Source organism: Lissotriton vulgaris, chromosome 9 (assembly GCF_964263255.1).
Source record: "Lissotriton vulgaris chromosome 9, aLisVul1.2, whole genome shotgun sequence".
In the NCBI taxonomy this organism is placed as follows: domain Eukaryota; kingdom Metazoa; phylum Chordata; class Amphibia; order Caudata; family Salamandridae; genus Lissotriton; species Lissotriton vulgaris.
Genome location: NC_141697.1, coordinates 980,210,470 through 980,230,053, shown reverse-complemented (window position 1 = coordinate 980,230,053; position 19,584 = coordinate 980,210,470). Strand labels below are relative to the sequence as shown.

Genomic DNA, 19,584 nt, shown 5'->3' with positions numbered 1-19,584 from the left:
CTCTCCCACCCGGGCACTGTAGGCAGTTCTTAGTGGGTCCGGAGGGGGATCCCGCTGTGGACAGACACCAGCTCTATTCCCGCCAGGGGCGCGATCACCAGGCCCACCGAGCACCCCCAGCTCCTCACCTCTAGTGTTGCCGTGCTTCGGATCGTCCACTCTGCTAGGCGGATTGCAGGCACCACTCCAAGGCCCTCACAACGGGATAGGAGGCCCGGCTCCACAGGTCGGGGCAGACCCCGAATGTTCTCAGCAGCCACACCGAAGCAGGACTTTTACTCCAGGCCTCTGTCGAGCCCGCAGTCGCATTCCATGAGCCCAAGCCGGGGCCCGGATGAGGCGCCTCTGTGTGGGGCCCGATGTAGGGCGTCGTGTGCTGCAAGGGGACTCTTCGGGAGATGGGTTAGCGTGGGCACACTTCTGTCGTGCCTGGCGTGCCTCCTGCGTCCGTGCGTCGATCGTCCCCCTCCGCCGTGTAGGCCCAAGCCGGGGTCCGGCGTACAGCGCACCCCGGCCGCAGTCCGCCTCGGGCGCGCGGGCGCCGGTCCCTGCGTCCACGACTCCGCTGCACAAGCCCAGAGGGCAGCGGTCTTGTGCCGGCCCCAAGTGTGTCTCTTCTCCGGCAGCCTGGGCGGATCTGAGTGGGATTCGTGTACTTCTTCACCGCCGGCTCTGGGGCCCGCGCAGGCCCAAGCCAGGGGCTAGATTTGGGGACCGCCCGGGACCCGGCGCACCCCAGCTGCGAGGCGTCTTTTCACTCCAGGCGGCCTCCTAGTGTCTTGGGGGGGCACCCCACGCCAGGGACCGGCTCCGATCAGCAGATATAGCGCCGCTGTGAGATCCAGTTGATCGCAGGGCCATGGCAGGCCCGACCCTCGCAGGGCCTGTTCTTTGGGACCTTCCCACCTCAGTCGGCGGTGGCGGCGGACATGGGCAGTCGCGGCTCCGCAGGCTCGTACACCGGGGCTCCGGGTCTGCCCCGCGTCGTGCAGTGCGTGGGGGGGTCAATTCATCTATTTTTAGGGGCTATCGTGGGGGTTACAGGTGATCGGGGTGAGGAGCTCTGCAGCTACACGTCCGTCCCGGTCGCCATCTTGCGAACTGTAGTTTTGTGAAGTTTATGAAGGTGGTGGAAAAGAAAATGTCAAAACTTGACTCTTAATTGCATCTCAGATAACATTATATTACAAGTTATATCTCATTCTAATAACGATCGTCTGAAAAATTGTCATTTTATGATTTTAAATGAAAAATTGAGACAGAAGATATACCATGTTATGTATGCAGATGTAGGTTTAATGTTTGTAGTGATATACGTACTTGCTTGTAGAGTTAATTTTAATGGTTGTATTGCCATGGTTTTAATTAACTATGCAACTAAAAATTACTTACTTGTGTGGGCAATTGGTACACCCAAATATTGAAAGCATTAGTTTAGACCTAGAATTCCTTCTTGAAAATTGTTTTTTTGCTAATAATAGAATTGAAGCCACAGCCATTAGCCACTATCATTCCAAAATCAAAGAAAGGCTGTAGGCTAATTATCCATTCTGATCACTGACCTCAAGTGATCCATCAAAGCGTACAAGTCACAGTCTGTAGATGCTGCCCTATGGCTTCTCAACGTATAATATTCTACAAAACCAGTCTGGGAATTTGATTATTGCTCCAATTGTGGTGTCAGAAATCGTGGTAGCACTATATGAGCATGATCTGCACATCAGTTTCTGCAAAAAATGTGGCGTAATCTTTTAAATGCTTATAACATTGTCACTGCAGGGTATTCTAAATCTGGTGCTACACCACATAATGCTTTGGTTAATTTATGTAAATGTAGAATATGGACACCTGGATAAAAAAGGATGGTTTTGAATACCTGAAATCTATGCCCGCATCAGCATCGTATTGAAGATTGACAATTATGGAAGCCTTTGTAAAAGTAGTACTTGAATTTGAAGACTTTTTTAGACTGAAGCCTACCAGGCAGCACAGCTGTCATGCTTGCTAAAGATATCTTGGGGACATTCGGAGAGTTTCCCTGGGAATGCATTCTGCGCTTTACTTACCATTGTCTTTGTGGTTTGTAGCTCACTTTTGCTTGCTTTCTATTTGCTGGCTTGATTTGTTTTAGGTTGTCCAGCTTGAGGTCGTCCCTTGCCTTGCCTTGCCCCACCCCTATTTACTGTATTGTTCCATCATTCCTGGATTTCTTTAAACAGGCCTTGTTCGTATCTTGTCACATTTGCTATGCATTCAAAGACAGAGGTCAAATATCAGGCTCAGTCTACCTGGGAGCTTGGTGTTTACTTTTCTTTCTCTGGCCTCCGAGAGGGAGGTTTTATATGACAATCATGCTGGCTTGAGGAAGGCTGGACGATGTTTTTTTTTCCCTAGCATATCTCACAAAATGTAAATGCCTGTAAATGAACTGCGCTGATATTTCAGAGTAAATCAGAATTAGTACAGCACAAATGAAGCAAATTTTTTGGTAATTTTAAAGTGTGGTGGAAGCAAATATTTGAATATAATCAAAACAAATTAATACACTGTGATGACGTTTTCCCACATTATCGTTTGTGCACTTTATACTTTTATCAGTAAAACTATATCTTTTCCAATATAATGGTAATTTCAATTGAAGATGTGTTTTATGTAATGGCAGCACTCTAATTCTCTGTGCATACTTCACTCTGCACTAATCCAAACTATACCACTCCACACTGTCACTGCACTCTATGCCTTTCTGCTCTACACCATTCTATTCTACACTACTCTGCAAGACTGCACTCTTTGCCAATGCACTCTATGCGAGTGGACTCTACGCCAATGCTCTCTACTCTGTATCACTCTGCGATAGTGCTTTCTATGCCAATCCACTCTACGTCACCCTAATCTACTCTGCACTCTACGACACTGTACTCCATTGTGCACCACTCCACTCCGAAACAATCTACTCTGTGCCACTCCTTTCCGCCCTACTTCTCACCACTTTACTTTAAGCCACTGCACTCTACGCCAACCACTGTACTCTATGCAATGCACTCCACATGACTTAACTCAAAATCAGTGCACTCTATGCCACTGTACTCTATGACAGTCTATTCTGTGCCATTCCACTCTGCCACTCTACTCTGAAGCACTGCTCTCAATGCCACTGCACTCTCAATTCACTCTACTCTGTACCATTCTACACCAGTTCACTCTATTGCAAACCACTCTGTGCCACTCTAATCTACTCTACACCACCACTCTACTCCTCTATACTCTACTGTGCACCAGTCCACTATACTCTGAAACAATCTGCTCTGTGCCACTGTATTCAGCTTCCTGGCAATGCCACAGCCCCACTCTCCCCTGCTCCACTCTGCAGTATGCCACTGCACTCTATCTTAACCACTGCACTCTACGCCACTATTCTCTACTCTCAAACACTCTTAAGTCAGCTGCACTCTTAAGTCAGCTGCACTCTTAAGCCAGCTGCACTCTTAAGCCAGCTGCTCTCTTAAGCCAGCTGCTCTCTTAAGCCAGCTGCTCTCTTAAGCCAGCTGCACTCTTAAGCCAGCTGCTCTCTTAAGCCAGCTGCTCTCTTAAGCCAGCTGCTCTCTTAAGCCAGCTGCTCTCTTAAGCCAGCTGCTCTCTTAAGCCAGCGGCTCTCCAAGCCAGCTGCTCTCCAAGCCAGCTGCTCTCCACACAACTCTACACGGCCACTGCAATCCACAGCTGCTCTCTAAGCCAGCTGCTCTCTAAGCCAGCTGCTCTCTAAGCCAGCTGCTCTCCACACCACTCTACACGGCCACTGCAATCCACACCACTCTACACTGCCACTGCAATCCACGCCTCTCCACTATACACCACTGCACTCTACGACTGTCTAATCTGCAACACTGCATTCTCGGCCATTGAACTCCATGCCCCTGCACTGTAATCTACCCCACTCTAGAACAGTGCACTCTATGCCACTCTACTCTTCATCACTCCTCTCTGCACCAGTCTACTTTACTCTGCACCACTCCAACTCACTCTGCTCTGCACTCTTGTCACTAAATTCTACCCCACCTGTACCACTGCACTCTACTATGTCCTATTCTACTCTAACCCACTCTGCTGAACTCTGCGCCAATGTACAGTAAGCCACTACACTCTGCCTCTCTACTCTTCATCGCTCCATTTTATGCCAATCCACGCTAATCTACTCTATACCACTACACTCTACAACATTCTATTCCACTCTGCACCATTCCAATTTGCAACACACCACTCTACGCCACTCTAATCTACCCAGAACCACTCCACAACACTCCACTCTGTTCTACGCTACTTCAGTCTACACTTTTTTCAAAACCTATGCACTCTACCCCAATCTACTCTGCACCACTGTACGCCACCATACTCTGCGCTGCAACACTGTGCCTTTGCACTCTACACCACTCTACTCTACATCCCCTGTACTGTACAACACTCTACAACTGAACTCTGCGCCATTCTACTCTGCATCACTGCACTCAATGCCACTGCCCTCTACTCTGCACCACTCTACTGCACTGTATTCTGATGCACCATATTTCTATGCACTCTACGTCACTGCACTCAACGCCAATCCATTAAACACAATTCTTATCTACTGTGCACCAGTGCACTCACACTGCTCTCTACGCCACTTCACTCTGCCGCTCTACGCAAGTGCACTCTACCATTCACCTCTGCACTCTATGCCAACTACTCTGCAGCACTGCACTCTACTTATTCTTACTCTGCAACCTACTATGCCATTGCACACTATGGCTCTCTACGATATGCCACTCTACACCATTGCGCCCTGTCACTGCACTCTACACCACTCTATTCTACTGTATTGTACTCTACGCCACTGCTCTCTGCACTACTCTACAACTGCACTCTACAACACTCTACTCTGCAAGACTGCATTTGCTGCCACAAAACTGCACTTTAATCTGCACCACTCAACTCTACGCTACGGCGCTACACTCTATGCTACTCTACTCTGTATCACTGCACTCTACGCCACTCTGCCCTGCGCCAATCTACTTCACTCTGCCCCACTCCACGCCATTACACTATACGCCACTGCATTCTACTCTGCACCACTCTACTCTACGTCACTTCACTCTACTTCAATGCACTCTACACTACTTTACTAAAAAACAGTGCACCCTATGCCAATCTACTCAATGCCACTTTTCATTGATCACTCTACAACACTCTACTGTGCGACACTACACTTTATGACGCTCTACTCCATAAAGCGCTATTCCACTATTTCACTCCACTCTGCAATACTCTGCTCCACTCTACGACGCTCTACTCAACTCCCTGTATTCCACTCCATGCCACTTAACTCCATTCTGCTCTGTGCCACTATACTCTGCCACCCCATTCTACACATCTTGACACTACAACACTCTAGTCCTCTGTGTGCCATTCCACTCTTGTATACTACTCCACTCTATGCCACTCCACTACAATCTTCTCGCCTAAACGCCACTCTAATCTACAACACCACTCCTCGTTATGCAATACCCTCTTTGCTACTCCACTCTGTTCTACACGTCTTAATGACTCTAAGCCACACCTCTCTAATCCACACTGACACTACTCCATTCAATTCTACGGCTTCCCACTCTACTCCACTCTATGCCTTTCCACTTTACGACATTCTACTCCCTCCACAGCATTCTTTACCACTCCACTCCACTTTATCCCAATTAGCACTACTCTACGCATAACATAGCACTCCATTCTACTACACTGTACGATACTCCACTACACGTCACTCTCCTTTACCCCACTAACTTTTAACCATACTTAACAGCAGCCACGCTGGTGTACAACATGGCTAACATATTGGCAAAAACAAGAACTCTTGCGTAGGTGAGTACTATTGGCTTTGCCAATGCATGTTTTGCTTGGAGGCTTATTTAACATTGATGCAGTCCTCAAGAAAGGAAACTTTTGTTTAAAGAGCTCTCCCTCAAGGAAGATTAACCATTATGTTAGGATGCCAAACAGGCATTGTGAATGTTTGTGTCTGCTTTGCAACTGATGCAGAAATTCCTGTGGATGATTTTCTGTCTGCTGTATGTGCTCGCGTGGGGAACATTGCTGGTGCTTTTTCTGAAGAGAAAGGGACTATCTACTGTTGGATTTTGCATGCCTCCAGTGAGATTGTGTTGTTGTGTGCTGCACGAGTTAATTTGTTAAATGGCCCTTGTTTCAGAGCTTCAAATATCTGTATCTTGATTAGTTATTTAACGGGGCGAACGAGTAAAAGTTCTTGCACTTGACGTAGGAATGTATTGAAGAAAATAAATAATTACTGGTATAGTCAGATGCTTGTTGTGTAGAAAGAACGAGCAATTCTTTTACTTTATTCTTAAAAATTGTTTCTCATTCTATGACTAACTTAATTTTATGACTTACATTGTCTGCCCCTTTGCCCTTAATGTTGGCTATCACCAAAATTTTGTAAATGGGGTTTGAGTTACTGGATTGTAACGGAGCGGGCTAAATGGCTTTGCGAGACAAACTAACTTCTCACACCAATAAATTTATACCGATCTATGGATATTTTTATAGTCAGAACAAACGACATCACGCTACTTATTCAAGGTAATGCGCAATTACAAGGGTACTGCTTGTGACCTTTAGTATAGGGACTACATTGTAGGTTAATAGGATGTACCTTGAAGTGGAGCTGGAATTTTGTTTTGTGTTAATCTAAAATTCACTTTTGATGGACCAAACCTGATCTGAGGGTCTCTTTAAAAAAATAATAATAATAATAAAAAAATATATACATATTCCGTATTCTTTCTGCAGAGAGGAAGAAAGCTTGATTTTCTTTTTCCCCTTCTTGATATGTGGCACTTTGACAACACTTGTATGGAGAGCGTTCCACATCATTTATTAAGTATTCACTTGTGCCTCTGTACATTCTGGTTCCTGAAGTTTATCCTCTAACTATGTTCTATTTCTGAGCAATCCTGCACCATCTCTGTTTTGATGTGTTGAGATCTATATTAGAGGTGTGTGTGCAGTTGTAAAATTTTTCTACTGCAAACTGTCTGTAATTCAGGTTTTTTATTATGGTGGAACCTTAAAGATCAAAACTCTGCACGTAGGTGCATACGCCAATAATAATTCAATATAAAGGTATTTATTTATTGTGCATGGCTCAATGCAATCGTAGGCAATATCTGTAATATTATCTGATGTATCATAATGGAAAGCAAAACAAAAACATTGTAGACATTATTCAATAAAATAAATAAGATATGACGTCATTATGTTTGTCATTAATTACATTTAAAAATATTTCAGTGGTTGGCTTTACCTCAAGGCACTAAACTAGTTTCACTCTCCTGAATCGTCCTACCGAGACTCAGGCTCCAGATATGGCATTCAGTCAAGCTGTTACCCGCTTGACATGTGAAGCCTTATTGTGTCTCACTCCAAACCTGAAGGAGATGTGTTGAAAAGGCCATCATACTCGCTGTTACATAGATGACCATAGATTACAAGATTCTTAGAACATTCGAGCTGGCATATTCCTCTATGCACTTCCCCAGATGGTAAATGCAGATCAAAATGGGTTCATCCATGGGTACAGGAGCCATACCTCCTTCGTTATTAGACAACTGTTTAAGTTATTGGATTGTGCCCAATTGGAATCATCCCAAGCTGTGGTGATGCCAGATTATTTTGAGAAGGCTTTTAACACGGAACATCCTCTTGGCTTTCTGAAACAGATGAGTCTAGGTCCTGCCTTTCCTCAATGGATCTCCTTTCTCTACTTCAGACCCATCAGTAGGGTCTATATTGGTGACATGATTTGGTACTCCTATAGATAGTGACTATCTTGGTGTGACTAGCGGGACAGATTCTGGTGCCAAACCAGTAACTCTCACAATGAGGGAGCTTATTGGCTTCTTCTTTGGATCAAAGGTTTTAGTAAAAAATTGTTCAGTTGAAAAATTTCTGAGAGTAAACAAATGATAATAAAAACACGATTTAGTGACAACATGCTCAAGAACATCTTTCAACCCTAGCATTCCTCTTCTGAGCTTGCCTATGTAACAGTTGTGTGCTTGACAAAGACGTCTGGAAGTATAGTCATTTAATGACATCGGAACTGTGGGAGAGTTCTCTGTCTCAAGCAGTCCTCTTCTTTTTTAGGACTTTGTCCAGCAGTATGGTATACCCACTAGGCAGTTCCTCACATATGGTTCAATAGCTGGACTACTGAATCAGTTGCAGGAGTGGAAGTGAAATCTTCCTCACATGTCCTCCATTCTGTAATAGTGTGGCAGCAGGGACTAAAGTGCTGTCTACTAGGCCACCCACAGTGGGATGGAATAATTAACTCATTGACAAATGGCACGTCTGGTGTAACTCCACACGGACATCCTGTGATATGACAATAGTATTTGACTGGTTAGGGTTCCCTCATGCGTAATTTGTCTCTGGTAAGTTACTGAAGCAACTCATAAGTATTATGCCAACGTGATATTGTAATGCTTTGAAGCTACTTTCGGCTATACACTTTATGTTGTAATAGGAACAGGACAATTATAGGCTCATTTTTTGAAATATTGTTATAGTTCTTGGCTATGTAAATGTTATTATAATTTCAACCACAGTAAAGAGGAAGTACCTGAAGTTTGAAATTATTTTGATGTATATCTCATTTATAAATGTCTGTTCGACAGTACTTGCTTGTTAAATATTACTATGTTTTCGAAATGGAAAAATCACAAAATGTTAAAACATGGATTCAATATGTGAAATGTTTCTGAAACTGTCATTATCCATCCTAGTTCACTACTTGAAATCGGAAATTTCCAGACAACAAACCTGAATGATGAGTTTACCTTATGATATTGTCACGGGAATCATAACTCCGAACATTTAGAAAGTATCACGTGTGGCCTCTCTGAACATAAGTTCTTAATGCTCTGACTGCTGTACATGGTTGTGGGTTGTAGAAGCGAACTAGAGGGATAGCTTCATTTATTAGGCTGTATGGCCTTTTCAATAGTGTCCATGTACCACTATTGTACAAATGATGTAATCTGTAATTGGAAATTCAAGTAGAAAAACATTGTGGATCATAGGTTATGAAGTATGATATGCTTCTTTCAAAGCAAATATTTTGATGCACGAGTGTTTTGTATGTTTCTCAGCCACACTGCCCTGATGTTGACAGGATTTAAGTGCAAATATTTAATATAATGTGTTATTTTGTGCTCTAAATGAAATTCTTCTTTTTCGGTTTGGGCTTTAAGAAAACTTCTCCGGGAGGATCAGCTTGAGGCAGGAACATTAGCGGCTCAGCAGGAGGAGCTTGAAAGGCGGAAACGTCTGGAACAGCAAAGGAAGGACTATCCAGCTGCATTTCCTACTCTACCTTTTGACTTCTTCCAAGGTAAGAAGGGAGAGTGGTGAGAAACAAGTGGAAATGTCAAATCTGTGAAATGAACCTTTGTTTACTGGAGAGGCCCAAAGTAATAAAAGGGAACGTTAAAGTAATCCATTGGGGGATTGAACAGCCATAACACTAATGGGTGAATGCGAGCAGGATCGTGGAACTAGAGTCGGGAATTTAGTTGAGCTTGGGAATTGGCGAGTTCACAGGTGCTAGAAGTCAAATCAGAAATAAAATTCAGGAAGGGATGGATTCAAAGCCTACAGAGCCAAGAAGAACGAAACAAGGTTTCGTCTTGAATTTAACAAATAATCAGTGAGTTCCGTGAAAAAAAGAAAAGGACTGGGTTTAAGTTACGGTTGCTTCGCCAACACCATTTGGATCAGTTATCTTGTAAACATAGAGATGAAGGTGATAACTTTCACTTAGGGTTTTTGAGATGACTGCAGGGAAAACTGTAAGCAAGAAAGTAATGTGTGGCGAGCTTCTGAGCTAGAGACTCGTGACGAGATCTCTGGAATAGTGAAGAATTTATGGAGAATCTCTTGAAGAGATAGGAAGTGACCCCTGTGAAGAACGTGAACATTCATATAGTTGGAGTCCTGCAAATGGAAAATCTTTCAGTGGTGGCTGGTAATTAGAGCAGGTGGGGTGCATTCCCAGCACACACAAACATGCATACATACATGCATGCACACACGCAAGCAAACACCAAACATAAAAATAAAAAAAACTCCTAGGCTGTAGTGGTGGTCTAAGGAGAAACGCCTCTGATGTTCCTGGAGTATTGAAACTGCTGCCTCCTCATATTCACTGACCTTAGGTCTGCTAATGGGATTAGGTGGCAGTCCCTTACTAGTCAGAGTGGAATGGGGTCAGTGAGAGTTGCTGACCCCAACACACTCTGTGACGCGGTGTCACTGATTGACACTTGGCCATGGGCAGTTTAGGTCTTACAACTGAAGCCCCCAGGACCGAGGCTTTTAGTGACGCTCCCCTTCATCATGAGGGGAGGACCTCACAGCGCTTTACTGGGCTGAGGCGGTACACCCACAGGGCTGTGATATCTTCAGCCCGGTAAACCTCCGCTTAGTCAGCAAGGCACCTGCACGTTTAGCGCATGGCTGCTTGACCTGAATATAAAGAGTGTCAGTCAGGCAGACATTTACTCAGCTGACAGAAACTCTACAAGTCTGCCAAAAGGTGAGGGCTCTCCTTCCTGACGGATAGGCTACCGCTGAAATATTGCCATAAAGTCCAGGGAATTAAAGCCTGATTAATGATCTAAACAATACCCGGGTAAAGTAATAGAGAAGAGCGATTATACAGGTTTATCGTCCGTTACAGAGAATATAGAATCCAGTAGCATGATGGTACATGGAGGAGAAGCATTTGTTGAGGAACGGTAATCTGACTGGAGAGAATAAAGGCTTGAGCTTGGAGCATGATGTTTGAGAATTTAAGTTCAGTGACGCTGGAGGAGTAGAGTAGACAAAGAATTTTAAGTACTTTATGTTCTGTTGTATAACCGTGGATGATGGACGTGGGGCGAAAGAAATGAACAATCCAGATTCAGAAAAGGCAAGTCGTAGTAAGTCAACACTGGAAGGGAAAAGCTATCTAAACATTAACAGTGGATTTGGTAGCACTATTGCTTTTAGGACGTAGAGGTCTATGCCGTATTAAGGTGTTTAAACACTAATAATCACCATATCAATGTTTTTATCTTTAATAAAATGTTTAATAATTTTACCTACACAAGAAACTGGAAGGGTGATAGAGCGCAGGCTCACCTGCTCGGTATACTCACCTGGGCCCATAAAACTATATACACATTTAACAGGTAAACCTACACTCAATCAAATTTAATTTAACTATTCGGGACCTATACCATTTGACTTACCAATCCAAGTCACCGATACTTAAAGTCTTAGAGGATCAAGGGAGTTAGCAAGAAAATAGGTAGTAGAATAACATTAGCGTATCATAAATAACCACAAACTCTGGAAAGGTTTAAGTTCTTTATCTAAAGTAAAATTCTTAAATGCTTTGAAACGAAAATAAAATCAATAATTTCTTGCTCTATTAGAATGATGAAGATTGAAAACGAAATGTGCAATAATTCGGAAAAAAATATTGTTAAGCATTAAACACCGAGTGGGTAGAAAAGGGAAAACAGTACAATGACAAACCCGCACTTTATAGTTACCTAGAATGGTGTGAAGACCAACCCTGGCCACGGGCTGGGATAAAGGATAAGAATCCCAAAGTACAGGTGCCAGCGTGAAAGAACAGGTGCAGACCAGAATCAGGACAGGTCACGGACCAAATTGGATTAGGTCTGGACCACCACAGGCTAAGATCGGCACCACAGCTAAAGTTCAGAATGCCAGCGTTGTAAACCCTCTCTGCAGCTAACAGTTGAACCCCGATAGGGTTATCGAACTCCTTCCCAGAACCCCAATTGGGTTATCGAATCTTCGGACGGTGTGCTCCGCCAGCACTTCTGCTCTCAATCACCTATTGAGTGTGTTGGATAAGTGACAGGTCAGCTATTCGGACAAGTCGGACAATCTAACTAGCTAAGCCTACCCTAGTTATACTATTTTCCAGGTCAGTGTACCACCCTCTAATGTTGCAAATGTATGAATCCCACAATTTTATTGGTCATAGGACGAGGAGAGGTCATCATACCATATTAATATGAAGTAACTGTCATTCAGTATTTAAGTTTTGCAGCGTGAATCTTTCTGGATTCACTATGCTGTGCATTATTCCGCGGTCTTGTGGTTGGGTCCGGATTCGTAGTCTTTTCTTTTTCGTAGCCCAGGTGGGCGTCGACGTCCCACCTTTGGTGTATTTCCAGTGACTTCGGCACGCTTCCTGCGGAAGCTTCACTCCTGGGCGCCATCTTCAGATTCTTTTTTCCGCGGTCGGGTCTGGATCGTTCCCGAAAGGGCTCCAGACATTTTTGGAGAAAAAAAAAGAAAAATACGCATTTTTGCAAGAAAAGAGATTGAGAAGACTACAGGAGACTACATCATCGAAGAGGACGACGAAGGGGGAAGAAGAACTTCGACGTCAATCGGAGAATGCAAGCTCAGGGGGCCCCTGAACGCATGAGATAGACAACACTCCTTTCAAATTCTGCCGTAACTGCCACCACAAGTACCCGCAGAAGGACCAGCACCCGGTCTGCAACCTTTGCCTACCGGTCGACCACAAGAGCGAGGACTGCAACGCCTGCTCCACCGTCACGCCGAAGACTCTTCGAGTGAGAAAGAGACAGAGGGTAGCCAACGCCACCATGCAGGGCAAGGGACAGCCACAGTCCCTTCGAGACCTGGGGCTATCATCAGACGAGGAGGACAACGCCGCCGCCGAATACGACGGCTACACAGTCGTAGAGACCGATATTACGAAGACTTCAAAGAAGGTAGGAGACTCTACGGCCCCTAGGGCACCAAGAGACCCCAAGTCTTGAAAAATTGAGGGCAAAACCTCGAAAGCGCTGACGCCGAAAACTTCGGCGTCCGCGGCTACACCAAGGCACAGCGGATCCTCTGAGAAGGACTCCCAGGCGCAGAGAGCTGGAGAACAGCAAAAGACGTTGAAAATCGCCCAAGAGAAGGAGCGTACGACGCCGAGGGAAAAGGACCCGAGGGCCCTCAGCGCCACCGAAGGACCCGAGAGCCAGCTCGGCACCGAAACCTTCGACGACGAAAGTCGGCTCGGCGCGAAAAGAGCGGCCGATCCATTCGACGCAGACCACGTGGCAGAAATGGAGAAAAAGAAAAGACGCCTTGAGGCCGAGATGGAAAACATCTTGCAGCCGAAAAAAGATTTTGACGCCAGGATGAAAGAATACACAATCCCGACGAAACCTAGGCTACAGGCGGTCGAAGAAACGGAGGAGGAGGACTACGACGTTGAAGGACGTCGAGACCTTCGACGACCAAGAAGAGGAGGAGGCCTCCTACTACAAGGAGGAAGGAGACGACCACCGCAGGACACTCCTCGGGTCTGCATCGTCGGAGACTCAGGATATAGATTGGCAGGACGTCGACACCGAGAGCCCAGAGGAAGCTGTCGACATGTACCCCTCGAGGCCCTCGCCGCCAGATGACATCGGGGTCTACAACACAGAGGAATGCAGCTGCAGTTTTCAAAGTAAAACTCGTCGAAGAAAAGCAGAAAGCAGACTTCCTTCTCGAGACACTGCTCCCTACACAAACAAGGAGCCAGTTCCTGCCCATGCTCGACAGTGTCATGGCACAGGGAAAAGAGGCTTTCAAAGAACCAGCTACATGCAAAGCCGTCACTCCCAGGTCGGAGAAGAAGTATAAACATTCCTCCAAGGACCCACCCTACATTCAGGGATCGGTCTCAGCAGACTCAATCATCGCAGCCACGGCAAGAAAGCGGGCCAATGTGCCTACCACTTCTGGGTCACCTCCAGACAAAGAAAGCAAGAGGATGGACCTGGTGGGGAGAAGAATTGAACGGAATGCCGCAGTGCACTGGCGCATGGCGAATTCCAATGCTCTGCTCAACAGGCACCAATACCAGATCTTGGAAGAGCTGGGCGAGTTAGTAAAGAACATGCCACAGGAATTCAAGCAAAGAGTTGAAAACCTTGTCGAAGAGGGGAAGAATGTAGCCAATTCTTGCCTCAAGACTATCTTGGACGGAGCAGACACCTCCAGCAGGCTCATGATGATGGGCATCACGGAGAGAAGACAAACCTGGCTCAGAATTTCGGGCTTCAAGCCAGAAGTGCAGCACAGCATCCTTAACACACAGTTCAACGGAGAAACGCTGTTCGGGGCCCCAGTTGACGAGAAACTCAGCCAACTGAAGAAGGATAACGAGACTGCAAAATCCATGCATTGCAGTTCAGAGGCACTAGAAGGGGCACCCCGTCACGAAGACCTAACGGGAGGGGAGGAAAACAGCCAGGAACATCACACCAGGCGTTCAAACAAGCCCACCAAGCAGACACCCAGACACAGCAGGGGCAGCAAAAACAGTCCTGGCAGTACCAACCAAGAGGCCAGTCCTTTCGCGGGAGAGGGAATGGACGTGGACATAATAAGAGAGGGGAACATCAGCCCGCCTCTAAGCGACTTAAAAAAACTCCATGTGCCCATCCGAACAAAAACTCCCAGGATGGAGCACAAACAAACCGGACAGGAGTTACACGAACTAGCCCCCTCCGTACATGTAATACCAGTGGGAGGAAGACTGAAACACTTCTTCAGGGAGTGGAAGAGTATAACATCAGACAAATGGGTACTCAACACCATACAGTACGGGTACTGCATAGAGTTGGAGGGAAAGCCAACAGACAGGAAACCAAAAAGAAGGCCACTAGCCAGGAAAGACCTAGAGCTCCTTCGGGAGGAAGCAAAGGAGCTCCTGCAAAAACAAGCCATAGACCCAGTACCTTACAGGGAAAGTAACAAGGGCGTATACTCCACATACTTCCTGGTACAGAAGGTGGACGAAACTATGAGACCCATCCTGGACCTAAGATTCCTAAACAAGTTCATAAGAACGCAAAGGTTCAAGATGACCTCCATACAAGAGGTACTTCCTCAATTGCAAGGCGGGGACTTCATGGTCACCATAGACCTAAAAGATGCCTACCTGCACATTCCAATGAACAGTGGCCACAAACACCTCCTCAGATTCATCATCGGAGAAGACCACTACCAGGTCACAACCCTGGCGTTCGGGCTCAAATCGGCACCAAGGGTTTTCACAAAGTGCATTGCAGCAGTCGCAGCACACCTACGAAGGGAAGGGATACACGTGTACCCTTACCTGGACGACTGACTGATCAAAGCAAGCTCATCCTAAATGTGCAAGCAGCACGCACAGAGAGTGTCCAGCACACTGATGAACCTAGGATTCTCCATCCACTGGGGAAAATCCTCCTTGGAACCAGAACAAATAAAAATCTTCATGGGAGCACAGATCGACACCTTACATAGCAAGGTGTTTCCCAGCGAGAAGAGAACGATGGCGCTCGTGAGGGAGACGCAGCTCTACCAGAAGGGGCCAGCTCGGACAGTGAACACCGAGCAAAATCATGGGCATGATGGCATTATGCATACACCTAGTGCCAAACGTACGGCTCCACATGAGACCTTTACAGGAATGGCTACAGGAGCAATGGTCACAAGCTACAGGTCGTTGGGAGGATCTAGTGGTTGTAACACACGCAGTGCAGAAAGAGATGGCATGGTGGAACATGGGGAACATAAAACAAGGGGGAAACCTCTGACGCAACCAACGCCAACAGTGACCATTACCACAGACGCGTCCCAGAGGGGATGGGGCGCTCACATGGAGAAACTCAAAGTAAGAGGCTTGTGGACACCAGCAGATGTGGTCAGACACATCAATTACCTGGAGTTAAAGACCGTTTTCCTAGCCATAAAGGCCTTCCAAACAAAACTGTACAACCAGAGAGTGTTGATCCAGACAGACAACACAACAGCGATATTTTACATCAACAAGCAAGGGGGGGACAAAATCAGCCCCGCTTTCAAAACTAGTGCAGGAGATATGGAGATGGGCCATCCCACTCAAGATAGACCTGCTAGCCATACATTTACCAGGAAAGGACAATGTAGAAGCAGACTGGCTCAGCAGACAGACATTGGCATCCCACGAGTGGGAACTCAATGCAAAAGAGACGAGAAGGCTCTTCGACAGGTGGGGGACACCGGCGGTAGACCTATTTGCAACACGCCAGAATGCAAAATGCCAAAATTTTGCATCCAGACAGCCCGGGGAGGGCTCCCAGGGGAATGCCCTATGGATAGACTGGTCCAGGACATTTGCTTACGCTTTTCCCCCGATACCGCTGATACACAAGGTACTCAGCAAGTGCAGAGCGAGCAACATGACCCTGATACTGGTGGCACCACAGTGGGCCAGGCAGTCATGGTACTCGCAGATCATGGAGATGACACAGAGTGCACTCCACAGATCCGGGAGAAGAAAGGACCTACTCTCCATGCAAAACGGACAAGTGCTGCACCCGGAGCCAGAGACCCTGAACCTCGTAGCGTGGCTCCTGAGGACATAGAGTTTGTGCATTTGAAACTGCCAGAAAGCACCCTAAGGGTACTTTGGGAGGCACGAAGACAGCACACGTAGGTGCTACGTAGCGAAATGGGAGAGATTTACACTGTGGTGCAGGAGGGAAAAGCTACACAATAAGATGAAAAAGGACTCAACAGTGCTAAAGTACCTCACGCACCTGCTCGACAAAAATCTGAGCTCATCCTCACTGAGGGTTCACTTGGCAGCGATAGTCGCTTACACAAGAGGAGAAACGTGCAAGAGTTTCTTCACATCACAGGTCGTTAAGAGATTCCTGGAGGGAGCAAAGAGGATCGCACCGCCAAAGAGGGTGCCACCACCTGCATGGAACCTTAACCTAGTCCTAACGGAACTCATGAAGGAACCTTTCGAACCGATTCACAAGGCCTCCCTAGAAATGCTGACCATGAAAACAGCTTTCCTGGTAGCAATCACTTCACTGCGCAGAGTGAGTGAACTGCAGGCACTAACACTACATGAACCCTACATACAGATACACAGCGATAGGGTGGTGATGAGAACGGACCCACACTTCATGCCAAAGGTGGTGTCAAGGTTCCACTTGAATCAAACTATACAGATACCGAGTTTCTTCCAAAAACCGGCAAACAGAGCTGAAAGGGCACTGCACACTCTGGACGCGAGAAGGGCAGTCATGCACTTTATTGAGAGAACGAAGGAACACAGGAAAACAAAGCAGTTCTTTGTGTCCTTCGCTAACAGTTTCATGGGGAAACCAGTAACTAAAGGAACAATTGTGCGATGGATCGCCCAAACAATACAGTTCTGCCACAAGCAGGCAGGGCAGGAACTAACAGAGGGGACACGTGCCCACTCTACCAGGAAAAAAGGAGCTACAATAGCTTTCCTAGCAAACACACCAATTCAGGACATATGCCTGGCAACATGGGCTTCAGTGCACACATTCACGAAGCACTACTGTGTGGATATACAGATGAACAAGGAAGCACAAGTCGGACAAAGGGTGCTTCAACACATATTCAATAACCAACGCTCATCTTCCACCCAGCCGCCACAAACATGAGAAACCGCTACAAAGTCTATGCATAGCATAGTGAATCCAGAAAGATTCATGCTGCAAAACAAATAGTTTCTTACCTGTTGTTGTAGTTTTGCAGCTTGATGATCTTTCTGGATTCGCTAGCGAACCCACCCATCTCCGCCAGAAAGATGAGGCTGGAGAGATAAGGTGGTTGAAACAAAGACAATACTTGGAATAGAAGCCTTAAAGGTTAAAGCGGTGAAAACTTTAGTTGAACATTGCCATAACTTCGGTAACAAGACGAACACGAGAAAAATGAATCCGAAGATGGCGCCCAGGAGTGGGAGCTTCCGCAGGAAGCATGCTGACGTCACCGGAAATACACCAAAGGTGGGACGTCGACGCCCACCTGGGCTACGAAAAAAAAAAAAAAAAAAGAGAGAAAGATTCCGGACCCAACCACAAGACCGCAGAATAATGCACAGCATAGTGAATCCAGAAAGATCATCAAGCTGCAAAACTACACCGACAGGTAAGAAACTATTCGTTACGTTCCCTCCCATAACTTTATCTTCCCATGTACTTTTATTCCACCCGGCAGTGAATGTATCAATAACATACAATGTTTTAACAAATTGTACAATTCAGCTTCCTCTGGCAGGGTGAGAAGGTCATGTTCTCATTGTTTTCACAGTTCATGTCTGATGCTGGCATCGGTTCAATGCCATGGCTTCAGTAGCTTGAGTTTCTTTGCGCAGGCGCAGTCCCTCCAAAGATGGAGTTCAGAAGTACATTTCAGGCCCAAATGCGATACATGCAAAAATAGAAGAGAAACAGTTTTAGATACACATAATAAATGAATGCACTGTATACCACTAATCTCTATTCTATTCCCATTTTTTTATTTTAACTATTGCATTAAGGATTAGGCAGAACGAACAGCTTAGCAAAAGCAGTGATGCAAGCTTCTTGCACGTTAAGACACAGAACAGCCATCTTAGTTCTAGTGCGCAGAAGTAAGTTTCCCACCAAGCGAAGTAATGCGTCATGTCACGTGAGTGTGACAGACGCATGCGCAGTAGAAAATTAATTAATGCAAACGGATTACAATTAGGATTACAATTAGTAAAAGCACATTGTCAAGCTTTCCCTAGATACTAGAAATGTCATGTAATGCAATATTAATATGACAAAACATGTTAGTACATTAATATTATTTTGAGAAGTCTTAATCCACGCAAGTCGCTTATTATTATTATTATTAGGGAAATTTATAGAGTGCCTGGTTACGCACAGAAAGCGTGTCCCCGCGCTATGGTGAGTGGAATCAGCAGAGTCGCACCGCAAGACTTACTGCGTGTAGAGGTGGGTTTTTAACTTCTTCCTGAAGCCAAGTTCAGATTGCTCCAGGCAAAGGGCCGGTGGCAAGGCATTCCAGCTCTTCGCGGCCAGGTATCTAAAAGACCTGCCCCCATGCGTGCCTTTTTTATCCTGGGGACCTTTAGTAGCCCCGCGCAGGAGGAACGCAGAGCTCGCGCTGGCGCGTACCGGGTGATCAAATCCTGAAGCGGAGCTGGTGCCTTACCACCCAAGATGCGGTGGCATGTGCAAAGGGCCTTAAACTCGACCATGCTCCTTACTGGTAGCCAATGAAGGGCTGCCTTGGACGCTGATCTCTTAGGGAATTTCAGAATCAGGCGAGCCGCTGCATTCTGCAGCACCTGGAGGCGGTTGATGGCCTTACCGGTGGCTCCCAGATAAAGCAGATTGCCATAGTCCAGGCGCGATGTGACGAGGGCATGCACCAGCGTCCTGCGGGCTGTCGTGGGGAGAAGATCTAATACCTTCCGCAGGGTTTTTAGGACGCTGAAGCAGACCCCCACCACACGGCCTTTCTGAGGTCCAAAAGACAGATCCACGTCAAACCACACTCCCAGGTTTCTGGCTTCTTGACAGGGTGTAGGCACCTCCCCTAGACATGATGGCCACCATGCCGATGACCAAACAGCCGGGCTCCCCCCCC

General features: G+C 46.3%; 2 protein-coding genes across 3 annotated transcripts in view; both read left to right on the top strand.

Annotated features, from left to right (window-relative positions):
- The window catches only part of RAD54L2 (RAD54 like 2), a 1,034,525-nt gene that overhangs the window by 278,225 nt on the left and 736,716 nt on the right, over positions 1-19,584 (top strand). For both annotated transcript variants that reach the window (XM_086938836.1, XM_086938837.1), the window contains exon 4: positions 9,303-9,442. In XM_086938836.1, the coding sequence (XP_086794962.1) occupies positions 9,303-9,442 (140 nt within the window). The remainder of the gene's footprint in view (positions 1-9,302; positions 9,443-19,584) is intronic.
- The window catches only part of LOC147692653 (uncharacterized), a 273,896-nt gene continuing 269,490 nt past the window's right edge, over positions 15,179-19,584 (top strand). Inside the window, exon 1 of the mRNA XM_086938838.1 lies at positions 15,179-17,853. Coding sequence (XP_086794964.1) covers positions 15,305-16,612 — 1,308 coding nt within the window. The 5' untranslated portion in view covers positions 15,179-15,304 and the 3' untranslated portion in view covers positions 16,613-17,853. The remainder of the gene's footprint in view (positions 17,854-19,584) is intronic.